The 22295-nt window shown below is 53.0% G+C and overlaps 1 protein-coding gene across 1 annotated transcript in view; it reads right to left on the bottom strand.

The window, feature by feature from the left end:
- STK10 (serine/threonine kinase 10) overlaps positions 1 to 22295 on the bottom strand; it is a 47674-nt gene that overhangs the window by 5497 nt on the left and 19882 nt on the right. Inside the window, exons 3-14 of the mRNA XM_077786646.1 lie at positions 15733 to 15781; positions 12923 to 13072; positions 10985 to 11057; positions 9886 to 10080; positions 8805 to 8886; positions 6937 to 7071; positions 5543 to 6238; positions 4219 to 4349; positions 2372 to 2495; positions 1488 to 1667; positions 584 to 676; positions 291 to 420 (exon numbers count right to left, since the gene is read on the bottom strand). Coding sequence (XP_077642772.1) covers positions 291 to 420; positions 584 to 676; positions 1488 to 1667; positions 2372 to 2495; positions 4219 to 4349; positions 5543 to 6238; positions 6937 to 7071; positions 8805 to 8886; positions 9886 to 10080; positions 10985 to 11057; positions 12923 to 13072; positions 15733 to 15781 — 2038 coding nt within the window. The remainder of the gene's footprint in view (positions 1 to 290; positions 421 to 583; positions 677 to 1487; positions 1668 to 2371; positions 2496 to 4218; positions 4350 to 5542; positions 6239 to 6936; positions 7072 to 8804; positions 8887 to 9885; positions 10081 to 10984; positions 11058 to 12922; positions 13073 to 15732; positions 15782 to 22295) is intronic.

Raw genomic sequence — 22295 nt, 5'->3', positions numbered from 1 at the left:
TTCACCTCCTGTTTTCCAGGAGAAACTGGTTGCAAACCATATTGGAACCTGATTTCTTGCCATTATGAAGCCTAATTGCTTCATATTTGGAAAGCACTCTGAAGATTAAAGCACTAAGTATTATTATTGTTAAACATTTAGACAGGACCTGGCAAGGCTGGTTTTTTTTCCACATCCCATCCTGCCAGCTTGCAACTCTGGCACAGCATCTGCTGCGTGGGCAGAGCCAGGGCTGGATAAACCCATGGTTGCAGCACTCCCTCCCCTCCCTCTCAGCCTTTGCCACCCACCTCTCATCAGCTGCTGCTTCTTGTTGAGGCACTCACGCTCCTTGTCACAGATCTCTCTTTTGTTCTGGGCTATGATGTTCTTCATGGCCTGCTCCAGGTCCTCCTTCTGCTTGGCCAAAAACTCCTGTTCCTGTTAACAAACCAGCAGTGCCACCGTGAGCCTTCCTTCTGCTGCAGCCTGGAAAGCAGCTGCTGGTGCTTCAGAACCCGCCAGTCCCACCAGTAGGAAGGATGCTTTATTCTGCTGCACGTTTACAGTCTTGGAACTGGGGGGGATCTTCCCTGAGTCTCACCATGGTTTGTTTTTTCTGGGTGAAGTCGTCCATCTTCGTCTTCAGGTTCCCTTTGCGCTGCTGCCGTGGCAGCTTCTCAACCTCGTTCTTGACCTGTGGGGAGAAGAATTAAATTTCCCTGCAGGGCACTTCAGGCCAGGAACAACCCTACCTCCAGTCACTGAGCAGCTCAGGAATCTTCAAAAAGGCCCTCAGGAATTACCCAAAACCACCTCAGGAATCACCCAGAGTCATCTCAGGAATCATCCAAAACCATGTCAGGAATCTTCAAAAGGCCCTCAGGAATCACCCAAAACCTAAACCACCACAGGAATCACCCAAAACCTAAACCACCTCAGGAATTTCCCAAAAGCATCTCAGGAATCATCCAAAAACACTTCAGGAATCTTCAAAAGGCCTTCAGGAATCACCCAAAAACACCTGAGGAATCACCCAAAAGGCACCTCAGGAATCACCCAAAAACATGAAGAATAACCTAAAAACACCTGAGGAATCACCCAAAACCACCTGAGGAATCACCCAAATCAGGAACCACCTAAAAACACCTCAAGAACCACCCAAAAGCACCTCAGGAATCACCCAAAAACACGAGGAATCACCCAAATGCACCTCAGGAATAGCCCAAAAGCACCTCAGAACCTCCCAAAACCACCTCAGGAATCACCCAAAAGGCACCTCAGGAATCACCGAAAAACACAAGGAATCACCCAAAAACACCTGAGCAATCACCGAAAACCACCTGAGGAATCACCCAAAACCACCTCAAGAACCACCCAGAATCAAGAGTTTCCTTATAAAACTCCAACCGCTTTCCTCTCAAGTTCTTCCACGAGAAATGCTGAACTTCCCAGGCAGAAAGAGGTGCAGGAAGGCATCTCCCCTCCCTCGCAGCCCCAGTTCTCACCTCCTTCTTCATCTGCCGGAGGTGCTCCAGGAAGCGGCCGTGGTCGCGCTCCTGCTCCAGGCGGATGCGCTTGGCCTCCTCGCGCCGCCGCAGGGCGTGCTCCTGCTCCATCCTCTCGATCTGCTGCTTCTGCTGCCGCTCCAGGTTCTCCAGCTCCGTGTCGAAGAACTTCTTCTTTGCCTGCCCAGGAAAAGGTTAGGGTTAGGGCTCTCGCTTCGTCGCCTTTCAGAAGTTTAAGAAGAAAAGTGAAAAGAGAGAATAAAAGCAAAAAAGGGGCAAGGGATTGTTTGTGCTTGGATTGAGACTCTTTACAGAGGAGGGAAACTTCCAACCAGCACCTCACAAAGTTTGGAGCTCTGTGCTCCAGCAGTGCCCTCGTGCCATGGAAGGAGAAGATCTTTAAGGTCCCTTCCAACCCAAACCATTCTGTGATTAGCTACAATATTGTTTTACTTCAACAGAAGGGACCAAGTGTGTGAGCCCAGTTTATTCAATTTACTCTCAAACCCTTGCCAGATTTCCTGCTGTCACACTCAGGCTGTGCTGCTTTTTTATTTAAAGGTTTGGTTTTTTTTCTTTTTTAATTACAACAGCACTATAAACTGTTTCTCACAGTGGCCATGGACAGACATAAAAGAAAAGATCATTAAAGAGGAAAATCCAGAGCAACCCTTTCCCAGCTACACCCTGCCAGGCAAAGGCTGCCAGTGCTTCCCAAGCTGCAGGCTGCTCAATGCCCACAAAACCTCCATCCATGTTTCAAATCCCAAAGGGGTTCCTGTGATGCCCAAGGTTGTTGCAACCCGGAGAACATCCCCGTGTTGGGCCCCTGCAGAGGAGTTGGGATCCCAGCTGATTCCCGGGGGTTTTCCCTGCCCTCCTACCATCATTTCCTGCTCGAAGCGCCGCAGCATCTGCTCCTGCTGCAGCTGGTGCTTGCTGTTCAGCTGGGCCTGGTTCCTGTGCTCCTCCTTCTGCAGGAGACGCAGCTCCCGCAGCTCCTGGCGCCTGCAGAGGGCCGGGGTGGGGCAGGGGGACAGAGAGAGGCAGGGTCAGGCGTGCAGAGATGGGCACAAGCACAGGCAGAGCATCCCAGCAGGGAGTGGAAGCTGCACCTCTGTCAGAGCCCAGCACATCCCTCTGGCTGCCCTGGCTGTCCCCAGACCCTGGCAGGGGGCTCAGAGACCTTGACACAAAGTCAAAAAACACCTGTGGCTTCGATTTTAGCCCGTGGAAAGCCGTCAATTTTGTATCAGGAATTACAAGCCACAAGGGTTTGAGTAGTCTGATATTTGAACTAACACAGAGTGGAAAAGTAGAATTTTGGGATTTTTAGAATAGGGTTCAAGATGGAGGAATTTGGGCGTGTCCTAACCTTCTTTTCCTCCTTCTTGTCCTCCATGTCCTGGTGTGATGGTGACACTTTTCCATTGGTTTAAGGCAGAGATTCACAGTCCAACATGGGTGATGGGAATTGATAATAAATTTCAAAGATACACATGTAGTTTTGAGTAAATAAGGTGGGAGCTGCCCAAGGCCCAGGGGCAGATTGCCATGGGTTCCTTTCTGGCCAGAGCTCGGCAGGTCAGAGAAAGAATGTTGTAGATATAAAGAAGAAATAAACAACCTTGAAAACACAATTGGAAGCATTCCAGCCTCCTTCTTTGGCTGCATGGGCTAAGGGAATGAGGACTCCACAATCTTGGGGTCACCCTGACCTTCTGAACCCCGAGGAAATCCCTGCTCCAGGTGCTGGGACGCTGCAGGAAGCAGGATGCCACTGTTGGGAACTGCTGGAAAACCATCAGTTCCCACAGGTGGGGCCTGCTAGCATTCACAGCTTCCCAAACAAGCCCTGGCAAGGCTCCTGAGGTGATTCTGCAGGCTCTGGTGTCCCCCAGCAACCCAAATACCCATTGTGCCAGCTGGGTTAGTGCCCACTGGTCCTCAAACGCCAAGCTGGACTGCTCTGGCCTGACCTCTGTGCTCTGTATCCATTCTTATTCACACCTGAGTAGCAAAAAGTGCAGTTTTCCCAAATTCTGACACTTCTGTGATGACATTGCATCCTTCCCCTCATCCAGCTCACCAGTAAATGAGCTCTGCTAATGAGCTTTTACATAAATCTGATATTGGGGCTGAGGAATAAAGCAGCCACAGGGACACAGTGTTTAGGACAAATTATCCTCTCAGGGAGCCCCCGAGAGCAGCACGAGGGAGCCTGGAATTGGGCATCAAATGAAACAATTTGTATTTCAATTATTTTAAGGGCCTTTTCATTTCAGTGCTAGGAACAGCAGCTCCTCTTTCTGAGAATAAGTCAGGGAGGTTTGAGAGCTGTAAGATCTGCAAAGGAGTCATCAAAGAGGGAGGATACACCCATGAATGTTAAATAATGCTCCAGGAGTTTACAACTCCCTTGGCCCTTCTGTTAATGAAGTCTGAGGAGATTCGAGAGCAAAAGGGAGAGGAACATCTTGAGAAGATTGCTGAGTTAATTTCCACTGAGCCAGGCATCTGCAGCCCTGGGGACATAGTCAGTCCTTCCCAGAGGACAGAGCCGGCCACAACAAACCTCCCCTTGTCACAGTCTTGCTGCATCTTGAGGTGCATCCCTCCTTCCCCTGTCCAAGCAGGACCAAGACAGAAGACAAGAGGACTTTGGGTTGCCCCTGCATGAGCTCACAGAGAAGAAAACCCTGCCCTCCCTCCATCCCAGTGCCTCACTTGCCTGAGGAACCTCATTTCTTCATCCTTCTTCTCGTCCTCGCTGATGATCTTGGAGGTGGTGACGCTCACCTCCACCCCGTCCACCACGAACTTGCGGGTGCGTTTCAGGGTCTTCTTGTGCATCTGGGAGTCCTGGGGTGGGCAGGGAGGGAAGGAGGGGCCCGTGAAGCAGCTCCCCAGGGCTGCAACAGCTGGGCTGGAGCCCTCAGAGCAATTTCAATGCTCTGTTATTCATGAGGAGCACACAGAAGGAAACCACATGGAGCACAAACCATCAGTGAATTTGGAGATCCAGCCTGGCTACCAAACCACGGAGCAGCGGGACTTCCACCCTGAAGAAACCTGACCCACCTCCCAAAGACCCTTCCTCACCATGATCTGACATGGCTCACTCCCTGAAAAACCCAAACAACTCCTTTCCCCTTCTAAAGGGCTGACTCAGAGAGCAAATCTCTGTGTGGCATCGTATTCCTCCTGCTCAAGGATTCCAGGTGTCCTGGAAAGGAGGAGGAGGAGGAAATTCCTGTGCGAGAGCATCACATTTCCAATCATTAGGGATTGCAGACTGCTCTGGGGGATGTTGGCTCTCCAGCTCCCAGCAGGAGGTGGGGAAGGTTTTGCCAAGAAAGGTTTTTAGGCACGTTTCTGTGCTGGGAAGTTCTCACTCATGCAGGCAATGTGACAAAGATCTTGTGCAACACATCCCTCTGCCCCCTCAAGTCACAGCATTCCTTCTCCTGGAGCTCAGCAAATAACCATTCCAGCTATTTTGCCTCTTCCTCTAAGCCCTGCTGACCTGGGCAGCTCCAGGTCAAGCATTCCCAGCCTCCAGGAAGCTTCAGCAAAAGCCAAGAAGCCTGGGAAGTCTTTGTGCAGTCCCTGCTGACACAAACCAGGCCAGGCAGCTTGGGGAAATTGAGAGGCACAAGCCCAGATGAACTTTTTCCTGGGATCAGGTGTTCTAAGGAAGAGTGATGGGCTATAAATAAAGTTTAGGAAGTCACTTTTGGGGTTTCACCCTTGAGCAAGGACAAGTCAGGGTCATGGCGTGGTTGCTTCACACAAAATAGACACAAGACACCAGATTTCCCCTAGATTCAGTGGTCTGGCACAGAAGAGGACACATGAACCTTCACAGCAGCTCCACCAAGAGCTTCTCCTTCACTTGAGGACATGCCACATCCCCCTGGCACAGCTCAGTCCAGCTGTGCTGTCCTGAGCCCAGCTGGGACAGACAATGTGGAAAACAAACCCTGGAAAGCTTTTCCTAGGGAAAGGTTCCTCCCTCCTGCATGTTCTCCAGCACCCTCTGGCACCACTCTCACCTTGAGGGAGATGGAGCCGCTCTCCCTGTTGAGGGACAGGTCAGCAGACAAGGAGATGGTGAGGTCCATGCTCTCGGAGGCCGAGGTGCTGCCAGAATCCGAGTCCCTTTTGGAGCGGGGGAACGGCCCCAGGGGCTCCAGGCTTCCATTGGCCAGCTTCTCCTCGCTGAAGTTCTCCAGGAAAACACTCTCTGGTCGCTCCACCATGCTCTTCCTCTCCCCGATGCTCTTCCTCTCCTCAGTGCTCTTCCTTTCTCCAAGGCTCTTCCTCTCTCCAAGACTCTTCCCCTCCACAATGCTCTTCCTCTCCTCAATGCTCTTCCTCTCTCCAAGGCTCTTCCTCTCCTCAAGACTCTTCCCCTCCTCAATGCTCTTCCTCTCTCCAAGGCTCTTCCTCTCCTCCCTGCCCAGCCTGGGCTCCTTGTTTCCCTCCGCTGAGTTTCCCAAATGTCCCGGCTGCAGGATGATGTCCGGGGTGGCCGAGGAGGCCGAGCTGGGTTTTGTGGAGTGGTTGCTCTCCAGCTTGTCACTGCTCATCCCTTTATCTGAGACTTGGTGGCTCTGACCCTCTGTGGTGTCCTTGCCAGTCCCCACGGAGCCGTTCACAGCTTTGGGCAAGGACGGCTCCGGAGGTTTCTCCCCATCCAAACTCAGCTGGCTCACCTCGGAGGAGTCCCGCTTGTGCTTCCCGGGGGGCTGCAAGGACAGGGAAGGACAGAGGTTGGGCTTGGCACCACCACTCAACACAACTGCAAGGGCTACAAGGCAGAGCAAAGTCATCCTCAACTAAACTGGGAGGAAATTTCCCTTTTAGGACATCTGCCCTGGAATGTTTCCATCTTTCCCCACATTTGTGGCCCCAAGAATCCTGGGTTGAAGGAAGAGGAACAGTAAGAAAGCCCCAGAACGTGCAGGTCCTTAAGAGGCAGATGAGGAATTTGCACACCAAACTGCTGTTCCCATGGTTAACCCCACTGTGGATGAGCCACTTCCCTTTGTGACAGAGGAGGGAGGTCAAGACATGTCCCCAGGCAGCTCTGAGATGTCCCCTTCAAAGAGCCAAGCCCAGGGGCAGATCTGCCCGGCTCCCTCCTCAGGCTGGTGGTGCCTCCACCTCCCGTTTCTCCAGCCTGCATCAGGGCTTATTTTCCTCTTCTTTCCCCTTTTCCTTTTGTTTGTTCACCACTTTCCATGAGCCCCTCCTGTGAGTGGGCCCTGGGCCACCCCCCAGCACCATTATTTCTCCATGCCCTTGGCAGCCTCCAAAACCCAACCCTTCCCTGGCCAAGCAACCACTTCCCCTGCACCCGATGTGACCCAGAAGAGGTTTTTGGAAGCTGAAAAGACCGCCAGGTTCTTTCCCCCAGCAGAGGCAGAGTGGTGAAGCCGCTCACCGAGGCAGACTCCGAGGAGTCATCCTCCTCGGCTTCATCCCGGCTGTCCTCGATCTCCTCCATCACCTCAGCCTTGGCCTCGGCCACCAGCTCCCGCAGGGCCCTGTTGCTGCTGACCTTGCTGACGAAGGGATGCTGAAAACCGAGCACAGGGCAAATGTCAGCTGGCCAAAGTCACCCCTTGAGAGCCCAAGGATGGCTCCTGGCTTTCCAAGAGCCGAGGGTGTGCTTCCTGCCAGTGTCACTGGGGTTTTACCCCCAGAGGAGCTCACAGGACGAAGTGGGGCTGATGTTCAGGGCACACTCTGCACACAGAGGCTCCCCAAAGCTGCTTTATGGCAGCAGCACCCCCCCCCAAAAAAAGCAGCAGCTTTAAACAAGGGGACATGTGCCCAGGAGCAGGCTGCAGGATGCCTGGGAGCAAAGAGAGCTTGGGGGAATAATGCTTTTTCTCTTCAAACTAAACCTTATACGCTCTTAGAGATAAGCATTAGAACTTTAATAACTTAGCTACTTCAAGTAGAATAAAAAAAGCAAAATTACTCTTGTAACAGTGTTAAAACCAGAAAGTCTTAATAAATAGCAAAATAAAAAAACTCTACAAAAAAAAAAACCCCAAACCAAAGCAAAAGACTTATTCTTACTTAAACACTTCACAAAAGCAATTTACTTCTTTTGTTCTCTTCTTTTTCTAGTAAATTCCTTAAACAAAACTTTTTAATTCTGTCCAATTAGCTATCTTTAAGCTTAAAGTCCATAAAGCCCTATGAAATGTCTTTTAAACGAATTAAAAAAAAAAAACAAAAAACTTCTAATTTTTTTTTTCCTTTTTAATAAACAAAAAGTAACTGATTTACTCGGTCAACAAAACCCACATTCCTGCAGGGGAAGGTTGAATTGGAATGGGGCTGTTCTCACAGTGGAATCACAGTGCTCACAGTGCTGAGCTGCACTGAAGGCAGGGCTGGGCTCTGCACCAGCACACACTGAGGGAGCTGCAGCCAGGAGGGACCTGTGGGAATCCAGGGAATCCTCTGGCTGCCCTGGCAGGGGTCAGGAACCCCCTGGACAGAGCCCCCAGAGACACTGGCTGTGATCTCTGGCCATGGAAAAGAGTTTTCAATCTTACAGGATCAATTACCAGCTCTGAGTGTTTGATATCAGTAATAATTAAGTGTGGCATGGGTGCAAAAGTAAAATTTTAGGATTCTAGATGAGGGGTCCAAAGGGGACAAGCTGGAGGAAATTGGGTGTGCCTTGTCCTTTTTCTCCTTCTTCATGCCCTCCATGTCTCACTGTGGTGTTGGCATTTTTCTGTTGGTTCAGGCTGGGGACACACTGTCCAACGTAGGTGACAGATATTGGCACGTTCTTGTAAATGCAGCCCAGGGAGTTTCTGGTATTTAATGTTTGTCACATCCCACTGAGGGCAGAGCCCCACACGCTGCCCTGCAGGACAGAGCTGGGCAGGGCAGCAGAACATGTGAGAGATCAACAGAATAAACAACCTGGAAACCAGCACAGATTAATTACAACTTCTTCTTTGGCAGCGGGGCTGACAGACAGAGACTTTCTACAATCTCAAGATCATTTAAATACCAAGATTCCAACAGGAAATAGCAGCTTCCAGGTGTTTCTGTGATTTTGGGAAGGGACAGGAGGAAAGAAATTGAATTTCAATCGTGGCTAAGCAGGTACAGCCCGAGCTGTAGGAGCTGCTTCTGCTCCAGATGGTGCCCACAGGGGCTCTGCAGCTTGCTCCAAAGGGAAAAACATTGCTGCTCCTCTTTGGAGAGTTTTAATGGCTGAAAAGTGCTATGAGCTTTCTAAAGATGACAGAAATAATCTGAATCCGATGTGGTCCCTACCTCCAGCAGCTGGGCAGCACTGGGCCGGGTCTCTGGGTTCTTGTCCAGCGCCTTCTTCAGGAAATCTCTGAACTCCAGGGACCTTAAAACACAGCTGGTGGTGAGAAATTCAGCAGAGGAAAGGCCTCAAATAGCAGAGGGATCAGCTTGATCCCTCAGCAGCTTCTGTCCCAGCTTGGCCATAATCAGCATTTTGCTCCCATGGGAAAGCCTGTGCTCGGTAATTCTGATTATTTGTTCAAGAAGCAACGACAGGGCCAGGTCAGGGAGAAGTTTTGCCTTTATTTGTGCTGGCAGCAGGTGGTGGGGACTGAGCCCCAGCCCCTGAGCCCCAGGCACAGGCAGAGGCAGGGCAGGACACGGCAGCTGGCCCCATGGCAGGGGCTGCTTGGGGACAAGCCTCAGAGGGAAAGGGTGGCTGTGAAGGACCAGGAACCCCATAGGAGGGCACCCTCAGCCTGCAAAGTGCAGCTCTGAGCTCCAGAGCGTGGCCCTGATGTCACTTCTGGCTTCTGGGCAGCTGCAGAGGCAGCGTTCCCAGCCTGCCTGCTGCCTGTCACAGTGGCTCTGTGACTCCAGGGCTCTGCCAGTCACTTGCTGCTGGCTGACCTGTAGCAGCTTTTATCATTTACAAATTAATAAATTAATTTAATTAATATTAAATGAATTAATATAAGTAAATTAATACAATAAATAAAGAAATAAAAATTAACAAGCTAGTTTTCTTTAAATTAACTGGCTAGCTTTCTTTTACATGCAGAAGTGGCTTTCCAGACTTCATGGAAAGCAGCTCTGGAGCTCCTGGCCACGTCCAGCTTTAGAGAAAAATCTGTCTGTCTTGCACACAGGTTGTTTTGAGGAGAACCAAGAGATCAGCCCTGGTTTTGGGGGGTCTGTGGGTGGGCAGCAGCTCTCCCTGTGCTGCCTGTGAGCACAGTGTGAGCATCCTGCCCCCAGCCCCCTGCACACAGCTGGGCCCGGAATACAGCTAAAACCCTACTCAAATGAAAGAAACCTGCTGGAAACAACTGTTTTTCCTCCGTGTGTGAGCTGGGAGATGCTCCCTGTGCTGCCCCCTCACCATTTGGAAGGGCAGCTGAGCGCGGGCGGGTCGGACTTGGCGATCTTCAGCAGGACCCTCATGGGGTTCAGCTCGTGGTGGGGGGGCTCAATCTGGGCCATCTCGATCAGGGTGATCCCCAGGGACCAGATGTCAGCCTTGTAGTCGTAGGGGGTGTCCTTCATGGTCTCACACATCACCACCTCCGGGGCCATCCTGCCAAGAAGGGCAGAGCAGGGCTGGGGTGGCACCAGTGCTGTCCAGTGCGAGCCTGGCAGCAGCATTGAGACCCTTCAAACAACCCCCAGAGCTGCAGAAAACACAGCTTTAACCTCCCAGTGCTGCAGAAAACACAGCTTTTTCCCCCCAAAGCTGCAGAAAACACAGCTTTTTCCCCCAGTGCTGCAGAAAATGCAGCTTTCCCCCACAGCTTTTCCCTCCCAGAGCTGCAGAAAACACAGCTTTTACATCCCAGAGCTGCAGAAAACAGCTTTTACCTCCCAGATCTGCAGAAAACACAGCTTTTACCTCCCAGTGCTGCATGAAACACAGCTTTTCCCCCCATGTGCTGCATAAAACACAGCTTTTTCCCCCCAGAGCTGCAGAAAACACAGCTTTTACATCCCAGAGCTGCAGAAATCACAACTTTTCCCCCCCAGCTCTGGGTTTCAGAAGCAGCAGCATCTTTTCCAGGGGTGCAGCCCCCTCCCTCCTCCTCAGAGCAGCCCCTGCAATCCCCCCGGCCGTTGACATCTGGCACGGACATGTCCTCAGAGCATCAATTAATCCCTGCAATTCCGCTCCCTCGGCAGGCTGGGTGATTTAGAGGTTGTGTTTCTGGGACAGGGACTCGTTCCCACGTGCTTGGAGTGGCTTCAAAGCCCCTCTGAGCCCCGGGGTGGGGAGAGCACACTCGTGTGACCCCTCGGCAGCACACACAGCTCCCACATCACCGAGGCTGCTCACAGCTCTGCTCAGGCAAGGAAAAGCCCTGAAACGGGCAGAAAATGGCCAAGAATCCTCACTGAGATCCTCCCACCCCCGTGGTCCAACACACCCCAAAGCTTGAGAGCAAATCCTGATTTTCAGGAGCGAAGCCCTTCGTGAGCAGGGGACTCACCAGTAAGGGGTCCCAATGAAGGAATCTCGCTTCTGCAGGGTTTTCATGTTCTTGGCAGACACTCCAAAGTCAGCTGCAAAGAGCAGTAACATTAGAGGCCAGAGGAAAGCTGCAAAACCCTTCTGAGTTAGCACACTTGGCTGAGACACAGACTGGAAAGCAAACAGCACACACTGGAGGCAAGAACATGATGCTGTGTCCTCCGAGCTGAGCATCAGGAATTGAACTTGGTTTGGGGTACACGACCCCCAGGATTTTCCTCTCCCATGTACTATAAAACAGGCACAGCAATCCCCTCCTGCCAAACCTTACACGTCTAGGGGGAAATGGAGCTCTATTTTGCATGCAAAAGCAGCTCCGTGGCAGATTTCAGGACTTATTTCCTAGCAAGAAGCTCGATTTTAGAGCAGAAAAACCAAAGTGCTGTTGCATTCCTCCACAGCAGATTTCAGGACTTATTTCCTAGCAAGAAGCTCAATTTTCGAGCAGAAAACCCAAACTGCTGTTGCATTCCTTCTCTCCCCTCCAGCCACTGCAAGATGCTTCTCCCTGAGCTGAAGTCAACCCAAATTAAGTTGGTCAGACCTGCAGAGGGTCCTGAGTTTGCTCTCCAGGACAGCCCTGGTGGCAGCTGGAGGAGCTGTCACCCATCCCCAGCCTGAGCTCGGGGTGTCCCTGCCTGGGGGTCACCCTCTGAGCACCTCCTGATGATAAATCCTCGCCCAGCAGCTCGTGGGGTGCCAATTGAGTTCCAAAGCAGAGCGGGCTGGCAAAGGAACCCTTTGGCAAGGCTCCCCCTGTCACCACCAAACCTGCTGTGCAGATAAGAGGAATTCTCCCAGCTCCCAGCCCTGCCAGCTGGCACCCTGCACAGGATGCTCAGCAGGCCAAACCGCACAGAAATGGGTCCAGAGAGGGATTAAACAAACTCAGGGAAGAAAAATCCATCAGGGGCCTGAGCGTGGCTGTGCCCTGAGGGCTCAGCACAGCATGGAGCTCTTCCCTGGAACAAAACCGTCCCCTCTGCTGGAACTCCAAATGTCCCTCAGACATTTTTGGATGTTCTGGGTTCAGATCAGAAGCATTTGAGACCCCGGCAGGCAGCTGCAAACAGCTGGGATTTTGGGTTTGAGCCATGGAATGAGTTACCAACCTTGCAGGAAGAACAAGAAGTCACAAAAGTTTAGATATTATAGTAGAAGTAGTTACGAAGTAGAGGGAAGAATTTTTTAGTGTTGTACAGGGGGGTTTAGCACCTGTACAGGGGGGTTTGGTTTTGAACACGGGGGTCAGAAGTTTTAAGATGGAGGAATGTAGGCTGGTCCTGTTCCTCCTCTTTCTTCATCCTTGCCTCCATGTTCTTGGTGATGTTGGCACTCACAGGTTGGTTTAGAGTAGAAAAGCACCATTTAATATAGGTAATAGGCATTGTGAAAAACTGTAACCATGTAACACGTAATGTACCATATAAAAGATAGAAAATCACCATTTAATATAGGTAATAGGCATTGGGAAAAACTACAAACATGTAACACGTAATGTCCCATATAAAAGAGAGCAGCAGCCCTGGGTGGGAGAGAAGAAGCAGTCGGGGTCAGAGAGGATGTCAGGGTGTGTGTGTGCCTCTGCCTGAGCTCTGAGCAAACCACAGCAGCCCAAGGAGAAAATCTTTTAGATAACTTGCAATAAACTGCCTTGAGACCAACAACAGAGACTGCTGAGCCTTTCTTTGGAAGCTCGGGTGGGAGGAGAGACTTTTCCAGCACAGGGAACCCCTGAACCAGGCCGGGGTTCCCACACCCCTCCTTGTCCTGCTGCTCCCCTCGGGCAGCAGAGGAGCATCCCTCAATCCCAACACACTCAGAGACATCCCAACCCCACAGATCCAGCCCCAGCTGTCCTTGCTGGAGCACGGGGTGGTGCCAGGGATGGACTCACCCAGCTTGATGTCCCCATCCTGGGTGAGGAGCACGTTGCCAGCCTTCAGGTCCCTGTGGATGATCCTTTTGCTGTGCAGGTAGTGGAGAGCCTCCAACATCTGGCGGCAAATCACCTGGATCTGAGGCTCAGTCAGGCCCCGGTCCAGCTCTGCAGGGAGGGACAGGGTTGTTAAACAGCACAGGGATGGAGGGATGCTCACCTGAGCTGCAGCAAGGCCCAGGTTACCCAGCAGAGCATGGCAAAGCCACTGTCCCTGTGTCAGAGCAGCAGGGGACGATGGAAATCAGCTTGTAAAGGTGATTTATTCCCCAAACCAGCACTTGCAGCAGAATTTCCACCTCTTGGAGCTGCTGGCTCATAGCTCCCTCCTGGGAATGCTCACTGGAACAGAGAGGGATGAGGAAGGGGAGCCAGAAATACTTGGGATGGGGTCTGAAAATTCCCTGCAAATTCCCTGACAGTTTGGGAAGACAAGCTGGGTGTCAGGCAGCTGCTGTGAGAGCAGGGAGCTGCACTGGGCTGCAGGACAGCAGGATCAAACACAGGCATGAACATCAGCAGCCTGATTCCCCAGGGAACAGGAGAAGCAGGGAATGATCCCAGCTGTGGGGGTGCACTGCAGCCCCCTAAACATCACCAGGGACACGGCACTTCCCAAAGGAGCACGATTTAAATGCTCAGCAGGGTTAAATGCATCTGTCCCCACTGCTCTGAGCTGGTGTTTTGGGCAGCACCAGTGCCAGGGTTCAGGGAGTGTTTGGACACTCTCGGGTACATGATGGGATTCTTGGACATGGGGTTTGGACACTCTCAATGATGGATTCTTGAAGCTGTCCTGGAGATGGATTTTGGGTGTCCCTTCCGGCTCAGGATGTTTTGTGACTCAGTGCTTCTATTTGTGGTGCTCACAGGACCTCCCTGCTGAGCTCTGCTGGGCCAGCCCCACCAGCCCAGGGTGACAGCTCTGCAGAGCATCACCCCTGCAGCCCGCCAGCATCCCCTGAGCTGCCCTCCCTCCTCGGCCCAGCCTCTGCAGTGCAGATCCCTCCCCCAGCAGAGCAGAGCAGGGCTCAGCCAGCACCAGTGGGGCTGGTGGAGGGACCCCCAACAGCTGGAACAGATGTTTGTTCAGAGCCAGGATCTTCTCCACAGCCTGGGGGTGCTGGGTCAGCCACTTTGTCCCTCCTTTGCTCACCAGTATTGCCCCTGCTCTGGGAAAAGCTGATGGTTTTCATCTTCCATCTGGCAAAAAGAAGTTCCAGTGGGCCACAGGTTTTGTGCATAAGATTTTGAAAGGCAAATCCCAGCTGCTGGTGGGGATGGGGAGGTGGGACAGGCAGCATTCAGAATTTCTGAAATTCTGGGATTTACTAATTCTGAATTTACTAATTCTGGGAGGAGCTCCAGCTCCTCCTCACCCTCACTCAAGGGTCACAGAGCTACAGCCAGGATGTTCTCTCAAGGTTTCCTCTGCTGCCAGGGAGGAGCCATGAATGCTCAGGAGCATTTTTATGTCCCAGGAGATGGGTAAAACCCCCCTGCTGAGGTTCTCCATGGGGAAGGCATCATTCCCTCCAACACTTCAGGAAAGGTGTTTTTTCAGGCAGCAATTTGGAGCTGCTTTAAAGAAGTCTGGTAGGCACATTTTTTTTGTCTCTCTCAGGATTTTTTCATAGAGGAGCACAGAGGAAAGACAGAGAAAACAATTTGTGTTTCTGCTCCTTGTTTTTCCCATGTGGAATGTGTTTGGAGAATTGTTTACCTGGGGTGATGCTTGGTTGGATTCTGGTGAGGATTGTTTGAGCCTGGTGGCCAATCCAACCCACCTGGGGCTGGGCTCTCAGAGAGGGTCATGAGTTGTGAATAGTTAGATATAGCAGTTAGGAAAAGTAGGTTTGTAGTTTTTGTATCTCCTTTAAATAGTATATTAATGTATTATAGCATAGTTATAATAAAGAAATCATTCAGCCTTCTGAATTGAGTCAGACATCAGCATTTCTTCCCACCAGTTTCCCACCTGCATTTACAATAAAGAAGTTCCCTAAAGGAGGGATGAGATTTAAGGGTGAGTTAAAGATGATAAATTTGTTTCCTGGAAATAAAAACCAACCAAGGCCTTTGGAAGGATCAGGGGTGACCAGGAGGAGCCCCCAGGGAGATGTGGCTCTGTCCCAGGGCTCTGGGCAAGGCGATGTCAGAGCATCACATCTGCTGTGAATTGGGGATGTCACCCCAGGGTCACCCCAGAGGGGCTGTGCCACCAGCCAGGCACTTTCGGGGTGCAGCCACCCATCCCTGCTCCCAGCAGCTCTTTTTGGGTGGGAGGGAGGAGTTGGAAAAGGGGGGATTGTTGGGATTGCTGCAAAGTGCAGTTTGACAGAGCTCTGCTGCCCCACCAAGTGACTGAGACCATATGGAGAAGTCAGCAAAAAAGATCTGGGGAAATTCACCTTGACAGGCACCCAGCTGCAACATCTCAGCCCTGCTGGGAGCTGTGGGAACGGGATCCCAGTGCCCCCAGCAGACAAATACTGAAATTCAGCTTTCCCCTGCAGCCAGACTCTCCCTTCTCCCCACAGCCTTGTGCTCTGCTGATCCCAGCAGCGATTAAATCCCAAAAGGACATTAAAGCAGCTCAGAAACTCCCCCAGGGCTGCCACACCTTCTGCTCAGGGGACGAAAACAGGCAAACTCCTGGGAGAGAAAGGGCAGCTGTGGTACCCATGCCTGCCATCTGTCTGAGGGCTGCTCCTGGTGCCAGGAGGAGCTGGAAATGCCCAGCGGGCATCACCCCAGGCTGAACTCACCCAGCATCGTGGCATCCACGGCCCCGCCGGGGCAGAACTCGATCATGATCTGGGGGAGCAAAAGGAGAGAGTTAAAGGCAGGCCGTGTCTCACTGGGGAGAGGGAAGGAGCAGGAGGAAATCTGGGTTTGGTTCCCTGCTGGCCAAGCTGCCCCTCAGCCCCAGCCGGGCACTGCGAGGAGCCCGGAGCCCCGTGGCACCCTGTGCCATGCTCTGCCCACCTCCCCGGGACCCTCCTGTGCCTGGGACCCCCCAGCAGCCCCTACCTGGTGCCCACCCCAGCAGCAGCTTCAGGATTTCGAGCTGCCCCCGTTTCCACGCCCTGGCCTGCCTTGGGGAGCCAGCAGGATGGGATCACTGTCATAGCTGCGAGCTGACGTGGCTGAGAGACACCAGGAAGGATTTTCACTGCCAATGAGGGATGGGGAGGGCTCTGGTGTCTTTAGGGTAGGTTTTTTTTAGCTGGTTTGATTTCCCCACATGGCTCAGTAGTTCATTGCTCTCTTATTTGGAGCGCTTAGAGGGGAAAGCCTGTCAATAAACAGGGGGAGAACATTCCCCAGATGTTGCTGTTTTCCCCCAGGGGTGTGCAGAGCCCTGCCAGCCCCACACATCTGCTTGCCATCCCTCCCAGCTGCCCCCAGCACCTCAGGGATGCTGATCCTCCCCCCTCAGCCAGCCTCAATTCCCTTCTGGGGCTGCTCGGATAAAATGATTATCATTTCAAGCAGCCAGGGATTCCAGGGGACAAGAGGTGCTTCACCTCTCCAACAAGCTCTTCTCCTTGTCGAGGTGACACGGGGCAGCATTCCAGAGTGCTGAAATGCCAGGGGTGACTCCGAGGACAGCGCCTGAGCCGTGTTTACAGCTCAGCTCTCCAAACCCACACAGAGGGAGTCACTCAAAGCAGCTCCAAGCACTGGCCCAGGAGCTGAGGGGAGAAGGTTCAAGCTCCACGGTTTAATTCTGCAGCTCCAGGAAAGCCACATCCCACCCTTGAGATCCCCTGCACGGGCAAGGGGAATGCAGTTAGCACCTGCTGGGAGGCAGCTGCTTTGTTCTGGAGAGCAGGAGCAGGGATGCAGCAAAGCTGGAATTGCTCTGTGGAGATCAGCCCAGGTCCAAGGAGTCAGAGAGGGACAAACTAAGGTGACAAACCCAGGCACCACCAGAGGAGAATAACCAGGGGCAGGGTTGGGAGAGCATTTAAAACAGGCAGGTGGGGAGAAACAACTGAGGAGAAGACAACTGAACCATTCCCACAGCAGGAGAACCACTGCCCACCTGGCATAGCTCCAGGTGGAGTCTGGCAGGAGGGATGGGGCCAGCAGAGCATCAGTGGGACATATCAACACTGTGTTGTTGTTTAATACCTTGAACCCGAGCACCAGCAGCTTCCTGAGCTCATGGAAAGGCAGGAATTGTCTCCTGCCGTGGTTACCCCCAGGCAGAGAACTGCCCTGTGCCCCCCTGTCACCCCAACCAGCTCCAGGAGCATCGTTTCAACCCGTTATTTTGGTGGTGTTCCTCATCCCATTCATCAGAGCAGACTCAAAGCAGCAGTGGCCACCAGCCCTTCCTGGGCTCCTCAGAGCAAACCTGACAAAATTCCAGTCAGGTTTGCAGCCTGGCAATGAGCAAACGAGGAGCATCAGTCCCTCTGGAGCAACGTGACCCTGTGTGTTTATCCAGGCACAGCAGGCAGCAGCTGGGCACTGGGAACATGGGAAACTTCCAAAAATGCATTTTCAACAAAGGCAGAGATGCCGAAGAATAATTCTGGGTGTGGCCAGATGGTTTTTTGAGCAGCTAAAAAAATAACGAGCTCGTTTCAGCCCCCAAAAAAAAAAATCCTATTTAAACAAACACAGCTGGCAATCTCCCAGATCTTCCTCCAAGCACACTTCCTTCCAGGAGCAGGGCCAGCCTGGAGAGTTTTGCCATCGAGGCGGGCCGGGGGACACCAGCAGCTGTGTGTGAGCTGGGAGCACCCACACCTCCTGCTGCTGCTGCTGCTGCTGCTGGGGCCCTGCGGGCTCTGCAGGGAGCAGCCTGGAGCAAACATCCTGTTCCTGATGATTTCCTCTGCACGAGGAACCCAGGGACTTCCTCGCCAAGGCAGCTGGGGGGACACGGGGCTCCTGCGCTGTCGGAACTCCAAATGTCCCTCAGACATTTTTAGAGGTTCCAGGCCTTGGTCAGAAGCATTTGAGACCCTGGCAGGCAGCTGCAAACAGCTGGGATTTTGGGTTTGAGCCATGGAATGAGTTACCAACTTTGGAGGTGGAACAAGCAGTCACAAAGGGTTAGATGGGAGAGTAAAAGTAGTCACAAAGTAGAGGGGAATTTTTTTTAGTATTGTACAGGGGGGTTTTAACACCTGTACAGGCGGGTTTTTACTTTGTACATGGGGGTCAGAAGTTCTAAGATGGAGGAAAGTGGGCTGATCCTGTTCTTCCTCCTTCTTCTTCCTCGCCTCCATGTTCTTGGTGATGTTGGCACTCACAGATTGGTTTAGAGCAGAAAAGCACTTGGTAATATAGGTAGTAGGTATTGGGGGGAAACTGTAAACATGTAACACGTAATGTACCATATAAAAGATAGAAAATCACCATTTAATATAGGTAACAGGCATTGGGAAAAACTGTAACCATGTCACATGTAATGTCCCATATAAAAGACAGCAGCAGCCCTGGCGGGGAGAGAAGAAGCAGTCGGGGTCAGAGAGGATGTCAGGGTGTGTGTGTGCCTCTGCCTGAGCTCTGAGCAAACCACAGCAGCCCAAGGAGAAAATCTTTTAGATAACTTGCAATAAACTGCCTTGAGACCAAACAACAGAGACTGCTGAGCCTTTCTTTGGAAGCTCGGGTTGGAGGAGAGACTTTTCCAGCACATGAGACCCCAGACCAAGCCCGGGGTTCTCACACTGTGCCACATCCAAGCTCCTACAAATCCACTCTCGGTGTTTTCGTCCCCAGTCCATTACATCCATCCCAAAATTCACTGGGAGCTCCATTTCTGAGTTATCCCAGTTCTCTCAGAGACCCCAGCCCCTGTCACAACCCAGCCAAGGAACTCGCAGCCCCCTGGGATCACTCCCAGCTCCAAGGGATGCTCTGGCTGCACAGCAACAGATTTGGGCAGCTGGGTTGAAAGAGAAAGGAACTTGCTCTCACTACCTCTGAAAACCTTTGTGACACTGTAAATAAAACATGTGCAACAAAACCAAAAAGATCTGCATGCAGACACCACAAAAAAAACCCCTTTGCAACAGGCAACACTAAATTTAAATTAATAAGAAAAGATCCGCTCAAGTTAAAGGGCTTTGCTGGTCACCTCAACATTTCTCATGGCTCATCTTAATCCTGTGTTCACCACAGAAGGATCTGGAAGCATTTTGGGTCTGACAAACCAGGACCAGCCTCTCCTGCCCAGGTACCAAGGTGCCCCCAAGGTGGCACCGAGACCCAGCTTGCTTCTCCTACCCTGGGTAGCACAGCTTGGGCCTCCTGGGTGTGGCTAAAACAAAAAGGAAAACCACACATTAAAAAAAAAGCTTATCTCGAGAGATAACGTCACCAAACACTGCCCAGTGGCCGAGGGTGGGACAGCTGCTGGGCCCCAGCAGGGTTTGGCTCTTACTCACCCCGTTGGCACTCAGAGGGCAGTGCCCACAAACCCTTCCCTGCCAGGAAAACCTTTGCAAGCAGAAAGGGCCAGGGGGGTGGAAAATAAAAAAAAAAAAGCAAAAACCTGGGGGCAGCTGCTGCCAGGGGTGCCCCTGGGTGCCAGGCGCTGCCCACGGGCACCAGAGGCCACCGGGTCCCCTGAGGACAGAGCAGCCCTGGGCTGGCAGCCAGGCACGGGAGGTGAGGGCTGCCCGCAGCTTTCCCTGGGGCTCTGCTGCTCCTGGAGGAGTCTGGGGTCCCAGAGGGGCTCCAGAGCTCCACAGGGTCATTGCTGTGCAGGGTTTTGTGCTCTGAGTATCTGTGAACACACATGGTGAAATCCTGTGCTGGGTGTGGGACTGCAGCCCTGCAGAAATTTGGGGATGTCACCAAGAGCCTTCAGGAAGTCACGGGAAGGGTTTAGAGCCCTCTGTCCATCATTTGTGGGCAGGAAGGGGGAGATGGCAGGCTTGGAGCACATGTCACATGGTGGGAGATTGCAGGAGCGGGGATTGTCCAGGCTGGCTCTGGGGACACCCCAGATTTTGGGTTTTATCTCCCTTAATAAATTAGTTTTAGGTGAGGGTCCAGTGCAGGATCAGGAGCTGGGCTTTGATGGGTCCCTTCCAGCTCGGGGTGCTCTGTGATTCTGTGACTCTGTGACAAGAACTGCAACCCCAGCTGGCACAGGGGTGCCCGTGCCCCCAGCACCCGCTGTCCCCAGAGCCACCCTGCCTGGCCTGGGAGCTGCAGGAACTCAAACCCCTCAGCCATTTCCTGCCCTGCTCTGCAGCAGCAGAGCTCGCCTTGTTCTTGTGAGCAGCTGCTGGGAGCCACAGCATCCTGCTGCCACGGCCACCCCCGGCAGCCTCGTGGCTCTGCCACGTTTCTGGGGCAGCTCTGAGGTGTCCTCGTCACCCAGAGCGGAAAGCACCCCCCACACAGGGGCTGTGCAGATCAAAAAACCAGAGTTGATAAAGGAAACTGTGCTCCACTTGCAGAGAGAGCTGGGGAAGGAAATGCTGTCAGGTTCCCTCCATGCCACCCCTCACATCTGGGCCACCTCCTCTCCATGCAGAGCGCGGAGCTGGCACAAAGTCCCCCGGGGGTTTGCTGCCCCTGGCAGCTGTAATTTCCAGCTGGGTGTTTTCTAAATGGGAGCAGGGTGTGGAAAAGGAGTGTCACAGCTGGGACACCATAGGGACATTGCAGGGACACTGCAGGGACACTGCAGGGACATTGCAGGGACACCACAGGGACACCCCAGGGACACCTCAGTGATCACATTTTGAGTTCCCACACACAGACAGGACACCTCACACCATTCCCTGGCCCTGCAGGAGGAGCCCCAGGTGGGAGCAGCCCCCCAGCCCAAAATATTCCCTGGCTTTGGCACAGGCACAGCATTTCCCTGCAGTGCAATGAGCCCAGGACAGCTGGAGGCTCCTCACAGAGCCCACAGCAGCACCAAGGCATGGCAATACTGCCCTGGCATCACAGGGGGTGGGTGGCAGCAGGAAATGGCCCAGACCTGCCTGTGAGCGACAGAGGAGTCACAGCGAGTGGCTCCCAGCTCTGGGATCACAGCAGGGCCAGGCTGGCTCCTTCCCCAGCCCTGCAGGAGCAGGGGGAGAGCCCAGACAGCCTCCAGGGCTTTTGGTCTTGACTCAGAGGCAGAGGAGGCTGAGCAAGCCCAGGAGAGCATCTTCCTGCAGCCTCGGGCCTGGCTTGAGCAGTGCAGGAGCTCCCTGCCCGTTCCCCAGAGCAGCTGCTGAGCTCCAGCTGTGCCATCCTGCTCCTCGGGATCAGGAGGGTCATTCCTGGGGAGCAGGAGGATTATTCCTGGGGAGCAGGAGGATCATTCCTCAGGAGCAGGAGGATCATTCCTGGGGAGCAGGAGGATTATTCCTGGGGAGCAGGAGGATCATTCCTTGGGATCAGAATGGGATCAGAAGTTCCAGGAGCAGATTAGAGCTGCCAGTAACAGATCAGAGCTGGATCAGAACATTCAGGAGTGGATCAGAACCTCCAGGAACAGATCAGAATGGGATCAGAACCTCCAGGAACAGATCAGAACCTCCAGGAGCAGATCAGAACCTCCAGGAGCAGATCAGAATGGGATCAGAACCTCCAGGAACAGATCAGAATCTCCAGGAGCAGATCAGAACCTCCAGGAGCAGATCAGAGTGGGATCAGAACTTCTAGGAGCAGATCAGAGCTGGATCAGAACCTCCAGGAGCAGATCAGAACCTCCAGGAGTGGATCAGAGTGGGATCAGAACCTCCAGGAGCGGATCAGATCAGGATCAGAAGTTCCAGGAGCAGATCAGAACCTCCAGGAGGGGATCAGAGCAGGATCAGACCTTCTGGGAGCCTCTCACAGCACTGGGGAGTGCAGGAGCAGGGAGGTGGATTTGGGGAGCCCCACCTTGGCTTTTGAAGCCCATTTGGTCAGACCTCCCCTCTCCTTGCCAGCGGGGCTGTGCAGGAGCAGCTCTGCTGAGCTCCCCGTTATCTCCCCAGCCTTCCCTGCTCCTGGCCAAGCCCGAGGATTGAGCTCACACTGTGAGCAGAGGGAGGAGGTGGCTCACATTCCTACACCCACTCAACTTGGCACCTTCCCCACCAGCCTCGTGCCCCCTGCTCTTCACCCCACACATGCCAAGGGGCTGGGAGAGCAGGGGGAGCAGACTCTGCCAGCATCGCTCCCAACCCACCAGATGGGCTCACCCAGGGCAAGGCTGAGCTGCTCCTGCTCTCTCTGCTGGGGGCTGAACCACAAAATCCTTCCCAGCCTCGTTCCTAGAGCCCCACGAGGCCAGAGAGCCACCAAGACAAAAGGGGACGACACCCAAGATCCACCGAGAGCTGCAAAAGCCACCAGAGAGGGCACAAAA

The sequence above is a fragment of the Lonchura striata genome, chromosome 15, assembly GCF_046129695.1.
Source record: "Lonchura striata isolate bLonStr1 chromosome 15, bLonStr1.mat, whole genome shotgun sequence".
Taxonomy (NCBI): domain Eukaryota; kingdom Metazoa; phylum Chordata; class Aves; order Passeriformes; family Estrildidae; genus Lonchura; species Lonchura striata.
The sequence above is the reverse complement of the archived record's forward strand: the minus strand, read 5'-3'. Positions and strand labels throughout refer to the sequence as shown.